The 19,040-nt window shown below is 26.1% G+C and overlaps 2 protein-coding genes across 2 annotated transcripts; one reads left to right on the plus strand and one right to left on the minus strand.

Moving 5' to 3' along the window:
* Positions 1–1,942: 1,942 nt before the first annotated feature.
* On the minus strand, positions 1,943–3,237 carry LOC101504139 (protein FANTASTIC FOUR 2). Its single transcript, XM_012713831.3, has one exon. The coding sequence runs from the start codon at positions 2,976–2,978 to the stop codon at positions 2,124–2,126; it is 855 nt and encodes a 284-aa protein (XP_012569285.1). The 5' UTR covers positions 2,979–3,237; the 3' UTR covers positions 1,943–2,123.
* A 10,461-nt stretch (positions 3,238–13,698) lies between these two features.
* Positions 13,699–16,708, plus strand: LOC101504457 (uncharacterized). Its single transcript, XM_004493610.4, has 5 exons — positions 13,699–13,857; positions 15,059–15,742; positions 15,843–15,935; positions 16,051–16,122; positions 16,404–16,708. The coding sequence occupies exons 1-5, from the start codon at positions 13,819–13,821 to the stop codon at positions 16,587–16,589; spliced, it is 1,074 nt and encodes a 357-aa protein (XP_004493667.1). The 5' UTR covers positions 13,699–13,818; the 3' UTR covers positions 16,590–16,708.
* Positions 16,709–19,040: the final 2,332 nt, after the last annotated feature.

The raw sequence follows: 19,040 nt of genomic DNA on the forward strand, positions 1-19,040 counted from the left end.
AACACCTATTACTAAATCTGAGTGTGTTCAACTCTTCTCAATCTTTCAGTAGTTCAGTACATACTTTAAGGAATGCAATCACTACTGGACTGAATTACAAACATAAAGTGTTAACGAGAATTTTCTGGATATGTAAAAGTATCACTCAACACTTAGAAAAATAATATGGTTAATAACAAAGGTGCAGAGACGACAATATTGTGCTTTTTGTGGTCGTTTGTTTGTTGTTATCTCTTTGTAAATATTGCACATTCATAAAACTTGTTTAGATATGTGCTCATAATGATTGTGCTTATCTTCATGCGGAGACAAGAAGAGCAAATGATACCATGATTAGAGTATGTCACACAGTTCTTCATACATATAATATATTCAAGATGTTGAGTAGAATAAAAATTTGATGTTGACTTTCTAAGAGAGCATTAACTTTCTATCTGAGTGTTGACTTGTTATCACAATGTTGAATTTCTATCATAAACAGAAGATCAAATGCTTGTCACAATTATCACACCTAATTATCAGAGTGTTGCTTGCAAAACAGAATCACCAGAGGCGCGATAAAGAGCGCATTGATTAGACTCAAAAAACCATTTTTAGAGCATTGTCTTGGTTTTCCTTTAAAGTGTCCAATCATTAGAGGATACAATGTAAAGTCATTTAAAATATCATGATCAAGGAACTACACACTTAAATAAAAACATTAGTGCTTTAAATTGTTCTCACAAAGTAATATTTATTATCGTCAAAACAAGTAAGGACCGTGGTTCTTCAAACCGACTTGGTTCTAACATATACATCTCTTCTTGTCATCTCAAAGATAACTACCAACTTCATTGATGATTCACAATGAAATTTAAAAATATTATGGGTCCAACTTAAATCCACATAAGTTAGGCCCAATATCAGTCGACTCGATTCAATGTGTGACAATGCAGAGCCTTCTCAAATTTAGGGCAAGCCACTCACCCAAAAGGAATCTAAAGTGATGGTATACCCTAGATCATATGGACTTCTAATCACAACCGCTCAATGGCAATCCTATTATAATAATAGTCATTAAATGACGACCACCTATCACAAAGCAAATAGACATATGTCTAACATCAAAAGCTACCCCAACGATTATTTATTGATTCACAATGACCATCACAAGAAGGTTCTAGAAACCTTAGGAGAAATTCTTATATAAATCAACCACTCTAGGTCATAATGGTACACACAACTTCCGATTAAATTTCTCTCATATTCTTACAAATTCTTACTTTATCGTCGGAGTGTGTGCACATATACCATTTTCTTATATGAGAAATTGATAGATGAATTTTATTCTATCACCTCTTTAAGATACAATTATCCAAATCAAATTTCAATATTCAATTACTCCGATCATGAATAAAAACAACCGTAAAAATTACAACCGTAAAAATTCATATTTTTTTTTTTATAATAAACCGTTGAAAACTCACCTCGGTCTCTGATTATATTATCTTTTAAGTATTGCCAATGTCTTATCATTAGAAAGAAAAATAGGACTACATCACTCTTTACTCTTTATGTAATAAATAGAAAATACGCTAACAAAATATGATAATCATCCTATATAGTGTAAGTAAGGTTTGGGGTCCGCCTCATATGTTGCTATATTTACCCTACCACTAGTTTTTTTTTCTTCATAAGTTTATACTAAAGACTTCATTTAGTTCTAACCTTTACTTCACATGTTCATATTACTCTTTTATTTATTTATTTATTTATTTATTATTTAACATGAATTTATAGTTTATCAATGAAGTTGGATTTAGTTCTAAAGATTGAATAATCAACGTGGGTTAGTTAAGACTACATTGATCGACAAATTTTATATTTTTAATTAAAATAAAAGAAAACATAAAAAAAAAATTAAAAATATGGCAAGAATAAAGAGAGAAAGAGACTAGCAACATAAAGAAGGGGCCATGCCATAGATAGAAGGACGATGTCCAAATATAACTAATAACTATAATAACTAACTGACATTGGGACAATGAGAAATAAGCACCAATCATAAGTGGTGAAAACCTAAAAGGAAAATGAAACAAGAAAGATGGATAATAATAGTAGTAATAAAGTAAAACAAAATATATTCAAAGACATAGAGAAATAGAGGGAATCTCAAAGTATCCATCACCAAAAAAATCTCTATTCCCACTTTCTTTGCACCTTCTTGGTCTTCCAAACTTTGTTACACCCATCTCATCTTCCACCTTCTCAACACATTCTTTCTCATTCACCTCATCATCACACACTTCATTCTCCTTTTCACTTTCACCTTCTTTTTCATCATCTTCTTTTTCTTCTTCTTCTTCTTCTTCTTCTTCTTCTCCTTCATAATCATCATCACCATCATAAGCAAAAATACTAAGCCTAAGCCTACCATCACCACGTTCTGCATGAAAATAAGGAGTATGAGAAGGAGATGCAACAGCTTCTAATATCAACCTACCACCTTCACGATAAGGCCTAACATGAACACCACCAAAATCAGTTATTGAAGTGAGTGGTGGTGGAAAGTTACTAACTTTATTCACTCTTCTACTAGAAACACAATTGTTCATATTGTTAGCATCATTTCTTGTTTCAAAAGAAAAGAATGAAACATCTTCACTACTATCACCAGCATTGCTACCGGTTTCACTACCAAGACTTTCAGTGCACATTTCTAAGCTCTTTTCACTTAGCATTGAAGAGGAACGCTTTACAGTAGGGTGAACATAAACTTTTTCGTTTACATTATCACTTTTTGTAAGAGCTTCAAGGAAACTCCAATCACATTTTGTGTCATTTTTTAAACATTCATTGTTGTTCTTCATCAATGCTTTTTCTTGCTCTATGGAAGGTGGTGACCCTTTTGGAGCTAATTTCAGACTAAGTACACGTGGCTCAATCACAAGAGGTTCAAGACAAGATTGCAAAGCTTGACATAAATTTGAGGAAGACATTTTGTCTTATATAATGTTAAAAAACAGGGCAAGTGAAACAGGGGAAAAACAGAGGATTTTTTTTTTTTATTTTATAGTTTTTTTTAAAAAAATAATAATATTATGAGTAGAGAGAAAAGTTGGGAGTGTGTTTAAAGAAAAGATATAATATTTTGTTGTTGGTTTAGGGTTTGAGATGAGATTGAAGATTAGGTTTGTTGGGGTGAGGGAGAAAAGAAGAAGGTAGAGATGATAGGAATGGACATGAATGAAGAGTGAAATGGGTGGGTCTAATATATAGTTGGGCAATGGTGTGAAGCTACCCTTTATAACTTTTTGGTGTAGTGGGAAGAGGGTCCCTATTCCCTAACAATAGGAAAGTGGTGGTAAATATAGTATAACTTTTTTCTTATTTTTTGTAAGTTTGGTACCATTTCAAACTTAATTTTCAATTCATATTAATATTAATATTAATATTAATTCAAGTTATAGTAACTTTTTTTTGCTACAATCATAACTACCTTTTTACTATTTGCATTTCTTTCATTCATATGATGACTTAAATATGTTTCTATCACTTTTTTTTGGGGGTAAAAAGTTCATCTCTTGAAACAATCTAAAAATCAACATGGTTTAATCTCCATCAATGTTTTTACTTCTTATTTATTTATCAATATATAAAAGTGTCTTAACAAGTGTTTTAATGATAGTTATTTAAAAATTAAAACTAAAGATTTCACTTTGAAAAAAACAAATTTAAAATTTTTAGAAGTCAAAAATACAATTTTTAAAATATTTATATTTGATATTTTTTTTATATTTAATGGTTTAGCAAATATCTTTGAAGCATTTGTTAAAATTTGTTTATAAAAAAAGATAAGAATATTACTAGAAAGAACAATTTGACATCTCAATCCTGGGTGGTAATGTCAGAGTAATAGAATTTGAGACATTCGTACAAGTGCTATGCTAAAAGTCCATTCCAACATAGCTTAATTGATGCCGATTGGTTAGTGACAATTGAAATATTGTAAATAATCAATTCTTCCAATCATGATTATTATTTTAATTTATTATGCAATGATGAAAGCATTTTTATTTTTAAAACATCAACTGCATGCACTTTTTTGGCCAATTTTTTGTTGTTAAATATTAGTAATATGGTTACCAAGAAAATATTCTAGAAAAATATATCAAAATCCTAAATAAAAAACAATTAGTAATTTTAAAACTCAAAAGTTGTGCTAGTTGTCATTTTTCATTATACCAAATCCACAATCACCAAACTAATTAATTGCCACATAATCATAATACTTATTCCAATGTGGTGATTATTCAATATTTTAGTATCCTCTCAAGACCCAACAATAAGAAAACATAATAATTTTTCAATATTTGCGCAACAAAAATGTGACTATTATTGAAACTCCATCATTGTTATTTTGTCAAAAATTTCTACAAAATTAGGTCTCAATTTAAAACTATATAACAAGAGTAAATCACAATAAGTGTGTAGTTAATTTGAATATATATTTAAAAGATGAGATAAAGTATGTGTGAATAAATAATGTGGTAAATGATGAATAGAGTTAAGAGTGGAAATTTGATTGAAGATATTGGCTTATATTCATAAACCAAACAAATGAATTTGCTGGCACAGAAAATCAAAGCAGACATACTGACATAGTCTTCCCTCTGTTTGTCAACTGAACTTCTTTTTATTGTGGCTATAGGTTTTAGCATTGCCATTGCCATCAATAAATAAAAACTAAATATAGTAGAAAAACCAATTCCAATTACTATATATAATACAATCATAATTGGATCCGTGCAGTACCTATAATCCTTCTTTGGTTCTTCAATTATTACTATTATTTTATTAGAATAACATAGTTTTTAAATATATATCTCTATCAAAACAATATTATTCAATTTTAATGAAGAAATTATGAGCTAAATAATAAGTCAAACGATCAAATTAAACAAGAGGGAAGCAAGGAATGAATACTAAAGTAATATTTGAATAATTATAACTTTGATGCCTTCTAAGCTAAGAGGTCTCTCCAAACTTTTTCTTTACTTTTTTTCACTCAATAATGAAGTTTACAACCCACTCTTGAAATTAACATGGCCAACATGGTATATATTTCTGGTCAGAGAGAAAAGAAAGAATCATTTTAATCATCATCACTTTTTTCTGACCTTTCTATTGGCAAAATCTTTCCACAATCCTTAAGTGTACGGAAAATGTTCATATTTTTTGCTTTTTTAAAACATTAGAGGTTCGATCAATCAAAATAAGCTACTTTGTAAAAGCACATGGTCTTCATATGCCACTCTCCTCCTCTCATAGTTTTAAAAGTTAGTCCATAAATATATAAATTAGCTTTCATAAGAATATATATATATATATATACAAGTGATCAATTCAGGAGAATAAAAGGTTTTAAAAGCTTAGCACAATTTAACAAATAATTTATATGGACCATTTGAGCAATTTGTCACGCACACACAACGTGTCCAAAGTGAAAATGATACAATTAAATTCAAATTTTTGTTATGAAATATCTAGTTAGAGGTTAATATATTATAATATACTCCTTTCAACTCATAATATAAGTAAAAATGAGTAAAAAAAATAAATACATATGATTTAAATTTTAAACCATATATATTTATTTATTTTGATTTATATTATGAGACATAAATAATATTTATTGTACTATATTTTTTTTCTCTTTCAAGTATATGAATATGCGGATTCAGAAAATGCCGGAAAAAAAACTAGAAATTATAAATCTCTGAAATGCATCATCAGCATACACACATTAGAGCATATTGGATAGTAAAAAGGTAATCCACTTGTGCAGCCTATTGTAAATGGAGTCATTCAAAGAAAAGGATCAAATTAATTGTGTGGCAGTGGCTCTTACAACATGCAATAGCATAATATATGTGCATATTGCCTTATCCATATCAATAAGGATGCATCTAGTGGCGGAAATAGACGAGCTCCAGTGACATGGATTAATGGTTTAGTTTACCGACATGTTTAAAATAACTCAGTTTTTTTTATATAAATATTTATTAAAAAAATTATATATTTATCTTCTAATAGAATTCAAATGCAAATTTAAAATATATCTTTTTACTATTCATCAAACTATTGTATTTAAGGTCTTGTCTCTTATTCTAAACAGCAGCTACATAATTATATCTATAATATTGGAGTTAATGAGGACACATATATGAAAATGACCTCTTGAGACATCTCAAGTGGCCATAGCCCATAAGTACCAAATAACTATATATGTATGTAACAATTAAATGCCAAAATCACACACCTAACGAGTGGTCGGGTATATGAGTACATCAATTAATTAGTGCCTCAAACATAGCATAAATATGTAAAACGTTTGCTTAACGCCATTTTTTCCGCGTACATAGATACTTTAATTAATTATGTGGTCCCCTTAACGTTCCAAAACTAACCACATTAGTTTTTTGTGTGACGTCAAAAAAAACATCAATACTTTTTGAATTTAATGATATGCACCATAAAATAATTTTAAATATTGTCTATTTTATTATGTCTTATCATATAAATGAGGTAAAGTGGTACGATAAATGTATGAATCATATTAAAGATTAATATAAAACTATTTTATATTAATCGAGAATGTTCCATTTTTTTTTTTATAATTTTTTTGTTTTTGTTAATAAGTACTAAAAATATTAATGATCCTTTAGCTTATCTGCGAAGTGATTAATTATCATCTATAATGCATTTACTTGTAAAAAAGCTAATAATATTAGTTTTTTTGCTGCGGAACAGCATTATTAGTTTTGAGACAAGGATGACGTATAGAATAGAATAATAACAATTATAACGTACCAAACTTAGTTTTGGGAAAGAAAAAAAAATAGTCTATATAAGAATCTTATTCCAATAAAAGAACTTAGTTTATAAATGCTGGAACCGATCGTGAAGGCTACAAGATAGGGGTCTAGGGGCATTGCTAATTTTGGTATACCACACTTACCATTAGGATGAAAATAAGTTACTGATGAGTTACAATTTAAAAAGTTTGAGTTAGATTTATTTTGAAAAGATTAGAATTGAGTCTTTGTTATAGGTTTTAAGGTCCAATATTTTTCAAAGCACGACAAAGTTTGCAAATTTATTTAAAAGTCAATTTTATAATTTTTTTTATCAAACTCTTCTTCCCTTAATTAGTGAGCGGTGTGTATAGGGTCGGGTTATAGTCCGTACAAGTACAAGTTGAGCCTCCACGTGATTTCAAAATATTAGTTATATATTGTCAACATTTATAAATTATTAAATGCCTTGTAACGATCTAATAACATAATACAGTGTTTTTAATATTAGAACAATACCCATCAATGAATTTAAATTATATTTCAATATGTAACATTACATTGTAGACAATATAATATTATTTAAATTCTATTTTATAATAATCTTTTAAACATGTCATAGGTCAATATGTTTAAATTACATAAAATATTAATAAGTTTATGATATAATACAAAGTACAAAATCATAATGTTATAATAATAGTTATAATAATTATTTTTATTTAAATTAGAATGGTGGGATATATCTAAAATATACTATTAACTTATAAATTGACATTTTTAATTAAATTGACTTTTAAATAAAGACATGATCACGTAAATTAGATCATAAGCCAAGTCAATTAGTATGCTCTACTCCTACTCGTACCCGCAATGATATATATTGATTGTAAATGCATTAATTAATTTATGCTTTAAATTAATGTTGGAAAATTTAAAGGTGAGAGTTGAATTGAACTATGAAATGAATATGTGAATGGAAATAAAAGGAGGGGGACAAGAATATATGCGTCTTTCCATACTTTTGAAAGATAAGTCAATGCCCTAAATATTGATCAAATACTCTTAATTGAATGCACCCTTACTCCTTTGCGGTTATGTTCTAAGTTGGCCAATCAAAGGAAAAACCTTTATAAAATTATAAACCAATGCATATTTATTTCGACTATACATTGCACATCAATATATAACCCTAATAATGCTAGCTAGCTAACTAGGGACTCATTGTCATTATGTACGTTTTATGTTAATTTATGTATAGTTTAACTTAAGCATATATGTTGTCTTTTGATATTATATATAGTTTAGAGGAAGAAAGGCAATGGTATCTTTTGCATGAAACGGTCTAAAATTAAATGTTAATAAGACGCACTATTAATTAATTGCTTAATAAGTTGAGTTTTTTGTTTTGACCGTGCTAGCTAGTGCTACAATATTTATTTATTCCTCTGGTTTTGCTCGCTCCACGCAATTAAATGGAAATGAATGCCAAAACAGGATTGGCTACAAGTGTACTCCAATTGTGTTCCAATTTCTTTTGTTGGTAAACATGACACCTATTGAGACAATAATGATAAAAAATTATATAGAAGTTTTTTTGAAGGAAAATATATGATATAGAAATTGACAGGTGTGAACCAATTCATTCGACCCACTTCAAGAATGACATAATTAAGGAGATAAAATAATCAATTCAAAATGTACCCAAAAAAAATTAATCAATTCAAATGGTTGACATTGAGGTAAATTGAGCCACTGAGGAATATATATCTCTTTATTTTAGAATATATAATTTGGCTCTCATATTTTCTTTATTCTCTTTTCTTTCTTCTCGGTAAATGAAATTCAGGTAGTTTGAACCTATTTTTTATTTATTAAAAATTACTTTTAGATATAATTGTTTTATTTATTTTTATTTAAATAAGTGATTTTTATATAAAAATAATTTTATTTAAATAAGTGATTTTTATATAAAAATACTTTTTATTTGTTGTTTCAATTTTTTTGTTTTTTCATTTTAAGACAATATTTTATATTTGACCGACAAAACTGCATACGCATATTACTTTGATTTTATTATATTTATAAATATTTTATATTTTTATACTATTAATTTAAATATTATAATTTATTCATAAATTCATTCTTTTTTATTTTAAAAATATTGAATTTGTGTTCTTTTTTATATATGCTCTATCTATTTGAATGAATGAACATTTTAGTATAAAAATATGAATATAACTTTATTTTATTAAAAAAAAATGAATGTGTGTATTTTTTACGGAAGTTAAATGATAACTTTTATTGCACGTTTTAAATAATCTTTTTTTTAACTGAATAAATATTCATTTACTTGAAACAAATATTATACTTTTTTTTTCTTTTTCGATGGAGAAAGAGAATACATAGGTGTTACCTTTGTATTAAAAAATTACATACGTGTTATCTAGTTAATTAATTAATTGCAAAGGACAGGGGTTAAATAAAATGAAGATGCTTTGATTCCATTTAATTTTATGCTTTATGGACAGTGGAGATATCATTTTGATTTTGAAGCTTGACTTTAAACTTGTCAAAGGCACACTTAATTGCAATTCTTAGATTCTAAGATAATTTAGACAAAAGAACATCGTCATCAACTTCCAACATGTAGCTGACCAAGATGTTTGTTTGTGGCATCATGACATACAAAAAGCTTCACCTTTTTAAAACCTTTGGTTGATAGTAAGTACGTTATTCAATAGTCCATTCCGTTATTAATTAGTGGGAAATTTTTAATTCAAATTAAATATGAAAGGTGAGAATATGGCATATCCATAATGACAAAAATTTACACTCAGCATATTGCAAGTCATATACAATTATACATACACTTAACCATTTCAAGTGTCACCGTCCATCTTAAATAAACATAAGATAATTATCAAAATAACTTAGACTGACCCAATTTTAATTGTACATTTTATCAAAGTATTTTTAAAAATTTCCAAATTTAATTTAATTTAAATGTGTATTTTATAGTCTCGATTTGATCAATTTAAATATATATTTGACAATATTGACGGATGGAAGAAGAAATACCTATTTTTTAATTGTCTCCTTTTAATTTATATTTTTTAATCCAAAGACTTTTTTAATATGAACTAATCCAAAGACTTGAATGCCTAAAGTAGCTTGATCAAAAGTAGTATTGGGCCATTTCAGCTGGTTTTTTATTCGGTCGAATAATAAGTTTTTTTAAAATGGAATAAGTTGTTGAGATAAAGAACTGTACTGAATTTAAATTGGGCCAAAACCATAACGGGCTTACCAGGTGGGATTTAACTAACTAAATTTAAAATTATTATTTATTATTATAAGTAATTTATTCTCGTTCTCTGTTTTGATAAATAAATTATTGTCACTAAAGTTAAAGTCAATTTAGATGAGGAGTTTATGATCACTGTAATTTGCATCTTTAAAACAAGGACACGGCTCCTCTTCTCACCCTATAAGTTAATTTTTAGAGTTAAGTAAAATACAAACTTTGTGTTCTAATAAACTACTTTGTGAGTTTTATATGAGATGTTAGAGGTGAAAAAAGTTTGGGCTTTGCAAGCCAATCCACCAATTTGTATGTTTAGGCAGGCTCAGCTTTATTTTTTTGTTTCATTCACAATTTTGATTCTCATGTTTCTAATTTCATGATTTTGGTCTCTATTTTAAAAATTATTAATATTTTTTTGTTTATATATTTTGAAAATTATTATATTTTTTTATATATATATTTTGAGATTAATTTTTCATGAAGTGACAAGTAATATATTTATTTGCCAACTCATTTGATGATGTAGTACTATCTAAGTGTATTCTTATTTACTAACAACTAATTTCTATTTTGTCAAAATGTACATATTGTATCACAATAGTAATCAAATTTATTACAAAATATTTTTTAGATGAATTCTCACTAAATAATTCATTTTCATTTCACTAAATTGGTTGCAATTTTAAATATCTCATTTATCAAATCATGCAAAATCAACCTCAAATATATAGGTAAAGAAAATATCACACGTTTTGAAAAATTGAAGAATCAAATTTATAAATTTAAAAATAGAGACTAAAATTCAAAATAAAACAAAATAAACAATTAAAGTTACATTTAAACCTTTTAATAAATTATAAATTAAAAAATTCACCAAAAACTTATGTGTGTGAAGGTTTAATTTAGCAGCTAATCCATTATCCATAATTTGTGTGTGAAGGTTTTCACCTTTTAGTTTTGAGTTATTTTTTGGGAGCTATCACGCGGTGGGCTCAAATTTTCCAATCCACTTTTCTTGATGGGCCAATGTTAAAGAACCCGACATTGATTAATTTGTGAACTTTATAACTTGTAAATTTGGTGAATGTTAATATGAAATATTTTGCTTTCCAACTTTAAATATATATTTTATTGGAAGCTTCGATCTGATAATGTATTTTATATTATCAAAAATAATAATCAAGTAAAAAGTCAAAATATAAAAAGTTGAATGACATTCACGTATAAATTATTTTAATATTTGTATCCACTTTGAATGACATTCACGTATAAATTATTTTAAATATTAAAATAATAAAATTCAACCAAAATAAAAAATAATCTGGATATGGTTTTTTATTTTACAGGCAAAACTAACTATACAATATAAAAGGGAAAATGTTTATGTTTTTTCTTCCAAAATGTATCCAATTTTGATGTATGAATTAACAAGAATATAAAATTATGAAACAACTATTATGTCCCGACTTAATTATAGAAAAAATAACAAATGATATTTATTGATTTAAATTATAAGAAAATAATAACCAATTTTACCATATATACTATCATTTCTAAAATACTTTTGAATTTGTTCAAAATTGTTTCTCGTGATACAATCCGGAAAAAAACATGACATAACTAGATTTCCGTAAAATGTTATATTAAAAAAATCCATAAATTGAAGACACAAATAATCTGAGGACTAGACTTAAAAAAACTGAAGATTACAACCATTTTAAATTAGATGAGATTAATTATTATTTAGTTTTTTAGGCTTATTTAGTATTTATTGTTGCTTATATAAATAAAAAAAAATGTTTCACTGTATCACTTTTTGAAAAATAATTTTCAAAATATGAAAATATATACATCAAAATGTCCATTTTTTTTGGTATTCAGTGGCTTATATTTTCAATATGCGACTGTATAAAGAAAATACAATTCTCACTTATAAGTTTTGGGGAAAGTTCGGTCATTGGGTTGGGGTGCACCTCCAATCTTTTTTATGTTATTACTAAAAAAAACAAAAATTTAATAAATAATTTTAGAAATGTTAATTATTTATTTATTATCAATAGAATGATTGAAAAATATCACAATAAACTCATATATAATTATGAAATTTTAAAAATGTCAGCATTTTTTTAATTAAGCTAGAATGTAAAAATAAATTATTTATTGATAACACCACTTAATTATTATAATAAAATTAGTAACAAGAACATTCAGATGATATTTTTTATAATACCTTCAGATAATAATTATTATAATACATAAATATTAATATATTATGTAGATATTAGACAAATGTGTCAAAAACATTCACACGATATTTTATATTATTTTTTGAATGACTAATATTAATAGTTAATTATTAATTGTGTTAAATAAAAAAGTTAAATTTACTATATTTTTATCATTCAAATTCTCGTGTTTCTTCTCTAAATCATTTTATAACTCCTAAAATATTTTTTATTGTACTCAGATACCATACATTGTCTTTATTTCTGTGGTACTACATCTTTAATATTTATTCGGTTCTAATGCATTTATTATTTTATTAGATTCTTATTTAAAAATTTAAGACAACTATAAATATAAAAATAAAACATAAACACATATAGTATAACGAAAAACACTTATTAATTTTATCGCTTATGAATTATAGTTAAAAAAAACATAAGATAACTATAACCAAAAATAAAAAATAAACTATAAATATAAAACCACTGAAATTAACTTAAAGATAATGTTTTAAAAAAGTACAAACTATATATGATACCATATCATAACAATAATATTATCTAAATATTATTGTATCTATAATATATAATAATAATTATAATCAACTATGTAGTATTATCAATAAATACTTAGTATTTTTATTATTTATCAAAATTTGCATTTATGCGCAGGTACTATATTTTCTGGTCACTAATATATTATTATCAATATTTTAAATCATATAATGATTAATTAGTAATCGATTAACTTCTTAAAAAATTAGTAATTGATTAAAATTGTAAAAAGTTTTGTAGAAAGTTATGTAAAAAATTTATATCTATATCATCTAAAGACACATATTAAAAAAATCAAATATAAAAAATTATTTATAGTATATTAAATTTTGTGTATTTAAATTTCTAAATTTTTTAGAAACAATATTTTATTTATTTTTATTTTTTAATATCGAAGTCACTTGTTACTCATAATTTTATAAGTTTGATAATCATATATTACTAGTGTAAATAATTTTATATAGACATTCAATATAAATTATTTATTTAATAAATATTTAATAATAAAAATTATAATTATACAGTAAAATAAAAAATAAAAAAATAATATTAATATAAAATTAATGTAAATCGACAATATCTAATTTTTTCTTTAATTTTATTAAAAAATACTAACAATTATCGTAATTCGATAGATATTTGTTAAAAATATAAAATAAAAACATTTTTTTAAAAAATAGATTAGAAGTTGTGCATTTAACTTTTTAAAAATTAAATTTTGATTATATTTCGCGAAATAATTATTAATCTGAATTTACTTACATAATAGCAAACGCGAATTTGTTTCTGATTCTGTGCGTCTCTCTCTCTCTCTCTCTAAACTTGGTTTTGTTTTGGCCCTTCAAATTCCAAGAGTGAGTGAGTCTCTTCTTTCATCTTCTTCTGCCTTCACACAATGGGCCGAAGACCCAAAGCTTCCAACAACAATCACATGGTTTTCTTCTCTCTTCTTTCTCTTCTTTTATTTTATTATTTTATTATTTTACTATTCATCCTCCTTTTCTCTTTCTTTCTTTTTTACAACGCTCTAAGTTTTTTTGTTGTTTCTTCTCTATTTTATGTCTGCATTTTCATTATCATGTTCCTATTTTGGTGTTCTTTCATCGATCATGCTTAGGGCTATGGTTTTGGTAGGGTTTTCTGATTTTGAATGCATGATCATTGTTTGAGAAAATTTATTAGATCAAGACGATATATGTGAGATCTTTCATTTTATGCTTACATGCATTCGTTTATGTGTTGTTAACTTGTCATTATTTTGCACTTTCTCCGTCGAAAGTTTGCTTTTTTGGCTAACTTTTGGAGACTATTTAGGTTTTTTTTTTTTAAACCTTTTTTTTTTTTATCTACCTTCATAAATTCTTTTCAGTTTATTTTCATAAACTCTTTGGTATAATAGTTTATGATGACAAAACTTATATGAAAACAATTTAACTCTATTTTAACTTTTGATATAGAAATAGCTTTTACATAAGTGTTTGTGCTATGATTTCACTTTTAGAGGAGCCGAAATTGATTATGGATGTGTAAAATTGATATTGATATATTTGGTTGTTATCAAGTAGGATTATTTTAACTTAAGCTAAAATTTGTAGCTTTTGAATTCAAACGTTATGTTTACACTGAAATTTATCGTCCAATTCACTCTTACACAAACATAAATTACTTTATATTCAACTAACTTTTAACTAAAATCAATTCATTAAAAATAAATTTTAGTAGCCGCGGAACCAACCACAGTTAACCTTGTATCACAGCTCTGTGCTTATGAGCTATTTCTGATTCATCAAGTTTTAACAATGGATTTTGGAGTTAACTCCTCTGAACTGGATTATCACTTTAGGGAGTAAAATGCCATATTTCAATCATTGATGAAAAAAAATCAAATGGTTATATTTGCCGCACATTAAATATCAACTATTGATTGATTTAATCGTAAAAAATGTGAATTGTTTTCTTTAGCAGAGCTACTTTGGTGGATTTTATGATTGAGTAAACTCAGCATATATAATCATATATGTTCACTCGCTATTGTTTTCTTTAGCAGAGCTACTTTGGTGGATTTTATGATTGAGTAAACTCAGCATATATAATCATATATGTTCACTCGCTAGTGTCTTTTTCTCCTTTCACAGCCTGGAAATGCATTTCCTTCTAAGGAGAGATTCGAACCACAAAAACAACAAAAACAACAGGTTTTCAGTGGAAATATAAGAAGTCCAACAAAGGTGTTAGACTCTCAACTTGAAAATCCACACCCTGCTTGTTCCCCTTTGAAGCATCCGAATGTGTCGGTGGCTGGAGCAAAGAAAAGTCTTGAAAGTAAAACACCACAAGAACAAATGAACCAGGCCAGTAAGCATCAAAAGAAGTATGCTACATCCACAAGGAAAATGTCCAAACACAGCATTACATCTGTGAGGCGGTCAGACCGCATTAAAAGTGGTGTTGTTAAATCCGCCAACTCAAAGCAGGGGGGTGTCGAACATATGGTGGACGTAACTGTTAGCGATAGTGAGATAGATGAACCAGAGAGACATACTGAGCAAGTATCGTTAAAGCCACAGCTTGATACTCAAGTTGAGCAAGTGCAAGTGTTGCCACAGTCAAATACTCAAATCAAGAAAGTACTACCACAGCTAGATGGTCATGCTGAACAAGCATTGCCAAAGCAAAATGCCCAAATTGAACAATTATTGCTGGTGCCTGAGCCTGAGCCTACAGAAAATATAAGTGAAAAGAGCTTGGATGAAAAAGTTGACTATGCCTTACAAAGAATACAAGCTTTTGATAAGATTGTAGAATTGTTGAAATCCAAGGTACTAAATATCCCAAACTCAAGATAACATTACATGAAATTATTATTTTTCTTGTTATACGCAGGAAGCCTCATCCGTATATATTTTTAACACATAACAGGCCGACGGAAATGTTACCTCATATGAAGCCCCGTCGATGACAGTCATGGCACCAATCAGTTACCGGAGTATGTACATTGATTCGCAGAAGAAGGTTAATGTTTATTAAGAAAAAAAATCTAATGCATTTTTTAAGCATATCCTCTGTTTTTGGTCTGATTTTCCCATATTTCATATTATGCTGTGTATTGACTTACATATATATGCAGCTGGAAGCTTTAGCAAATGAAAATCGACAACTAACTGGACAATTGGAAAATGCTCTAGGAAAAATTGAAATGGTATCTTCTGTTATTTTAACGTTCTTTCATTGACGTTGCTTTTTATGTTGGGATCAAGAAACCTAATTAAAGATAGATAAACACGTTTTTAAATTATTATTGTGATTTTTGCATTACTTAAAAATTTGTTTTTGTTCTTATTTTGTTATTGATGTGGCCTCTGATATTGTTTTTGTTCTTATTTTGTTATCTATGTATCTGACCATATTCCCTTTGATATATTGTAGTATGAAAATTATTTGAGTCTATGTATCTGACCATATTCCTTTGATATATTGTAGTATGAAAATGAGAATCGTGTTTTGAGTGAACTATTGGAGAAATTGAAAGATACCGCTAATCAACAGCTCTCAAATTTGGCAAAATCCACCGAAGCCGCTGTTAATGCATCAACTCTAGAAATCTACCATGCTTATTCAGCTTCTGCATCAAAAAGAAAGAGAATTGAAGGAGGCAATGCTGCTTAACTTTTTAACTTTTTAATGTATTTACAAACTTGACATAATGTGCTTGACATGTAACTCGTGCCTAACAACTTAACTTGCTTTGCATGGATTTCTGTTGCATATCCGACATGTTCCTTTCATTTTTCTAATTTGCTAGACATCATATTTTAAAAACGTTGGTAATCTGTCATATATATCTTAATAATAAATAATTAATAGGATTTTAATATTAAATATAAGATTATTTGCAGTTCAAGAAAGTAGAATGCTACCAACTTCATTGATCTGCATTGACATATACAAAATTTAAATTTCTCTATTTGATTTTGAACATTTAAAATATTAAATTAATAAATATATAAGTTAGAAAATGTTTTTTAATAAATATAAAAACAAAAGAACATTTTATTTAAAATTATTATATTTTATATGAATTGATATGTGAAAGTAAATATAAAATTTATTTAGCCTTTTTAGCATAATTTATTTAAGAAAATATAAAATTTATGTAGGAATTAAAGAAACAGTTCATTTCATCGATTCATTGAAAGTAATGGTTTTTCAAACTTCAAACACTATTTTATCAAATTTAAAAACTATTATAATATACATTTTATATTCTAAATTTATTATTAAATATCACGCAAATTCAAAAGAATTCAAAGGATTCATGAAAGATTAATGAAGACTAACATGCAAATTTAAAGATAAAAGATACTCATAGTTTTTAAGTTTTTATGTGTATTGTAATTTTTTGTTTGTAACGGGAAAATTATTTTTCTTGTATTTTGTAAATAGTACTAAAATGAAAGATATTTTGCCACTTGATAAAGCAAAATTTATATGAATTCTTAAATGTCATGTATTTCATATAAATAACATAGGTTGAATAATAAAAATAAAAATTCATTATTAAGTTACTTACTCATCTTTACATTTACTAATTTACTTATTTTATATATGTCTATGTCCATTATTTTAAAAATTCTTATTTCATCTAATCTAATTATTTAATTTTATTTAATAATTATTTTTTTTATTTGTTTAAAATTAAAATTATTATTTTATAATAAGTTTTTTTGAAAGAAAAAATATTATTGGTAGAATTCAAAAATAAGGCATGGTGTTGGAGTCATATCAATAAAATTGAGCGTATAAGAAAATAGTTTTTAAGTTAAGTTATAATTAGATTTTTTTTAATTTTTTTGTTGTAAATTATTTTTTTAAGTCAACTTATTTTTTTAATGTCAATAAAATTTATGAAATTTGATATATATATATATAAACTAATATAACAATTTATTTATTAAAATCGTTGTTTATGTGAGATGCACGGAGTTACAGACTAGTTTCCAGAATTGTGGAAGTTGGATATGTATGGCCATTTTCTTAGGGAATTTGTTACCCATTTTAAAGTTATGAACATTTTATAACTCATTTATTAAAAACTCATATATATGATAGGGTATATAACCGGAGCTTTTAAATAATTTGTTTAAAAAAAAATGCGATATGTATCTTAATAATGAATAATGTCGAATTCCATGTTGCTTAAGCAATTCGATTTCACTAGTATTATCGTAACGTGGGTGTCGTGAACAACTATTGTTTTGACAAATACAAATCTTAAATTTCTCTATTTGATTTTGAACATTCAAAATATTAAATTAATAAATATTTAAGTTAGAAAATGTTTTTTTTAATAAATATAAGAACAAAAGAACATCTTATTTAAGATTATTATATTTTATATGAATTGATATGTGAAAGAAGTTTTCACATTATTTGAGATTATATGATTTAGCGAAGATTTTACTTATTATAAAGTTATCACTTCAAAATTTCATAAATTAGAATTAACTTACTTTATTATTATTATTATTATTATTATTATTATTATTATTATTATTATTATTATTATTATTATAATTATTATTATTATTATATAATAAATTATAAAATTTTATATTCATTCTTTAACCATATCAATTTGGAGAATTTGTGAAGAGAAATTACAAAAGAAACACTTTCTAAAAAAATTAGTATATTATAATAATAATGTAATTGTTATTATTTATTTGATTGAAATTAAAAATAAAAATTTGAAATATGCAGAAATTTGAATTTATATGAGGGGACCACTTGGAAATTTCCTTTATTATAATTTATTTACTTTATAATAGTTACAGTTTAAAATTTTTAGTGATTTTCGATTTCAATAGAATCGCCACCAAAGTTTATTTTAAAATAGAGAGAAGAAAATTGTAATAAAATTGAGTACAATAAAATTGTTTGGAAAAAAATGTCGTTGGTATGAAGAGAGAAGAAAAAGATATTGAGTACAAAAGTGTTTGAGACGAGTATAGAAATAATTACCACACGAGTTGCATATTTGTTATACTCATTTGATTTGCTCTGATTGTACTAACTCATGTTTTGAATTAGTGTATTCTTTTAGAACTAGAACTAGAA

The sequence above is a fragment of the Cicer arietinum genome, chromosome 3 (assembly GCF_000331145.2).
Source record: "Cicer arietinum cultivar CDC Frontier isolate Library 1 chromosome 3, Cicar.CDCFrontier_v2.0, whole genome shotgun sequence".
NCBI classification, from domain to species: Eukaryota; Viridiplantae; Streptophyta; class Magnoliopsida; order Fabales; family Fabaceae; genus Cicer; species Cicer arietinum.

Bases quoted from the DNA above. Each gene is read 5' to 3' on its own strand.
- LOC101504457 (XM_004493610.4), top strand. From the start codon at position 13,819: ATGGGCCGAAGACCCAAAGCTTCCAACAACAATCACATG. The intron at 15,743-15,842 runs GTACTAAATATC...AACACATAACAG, and splicing joins TAGAATTGTTGAAATCCAAG to GCCGACGGAAATGTTACCTC. The intron at 16,123-16,403 runs GTATCTTCTGTT...GATATATTGTAG, and splicing joins CTCTAGGAAAAATTGAAATG to TATGAAAATGAGAATCGTGT.
- LOC101504139 (XM_012713831.3), bottom strand. From the start codon at position 2,978: ATGTCTTCCTCAAATTTATGTCAAGCTTTGCAATCTTGTCTTGAACCT.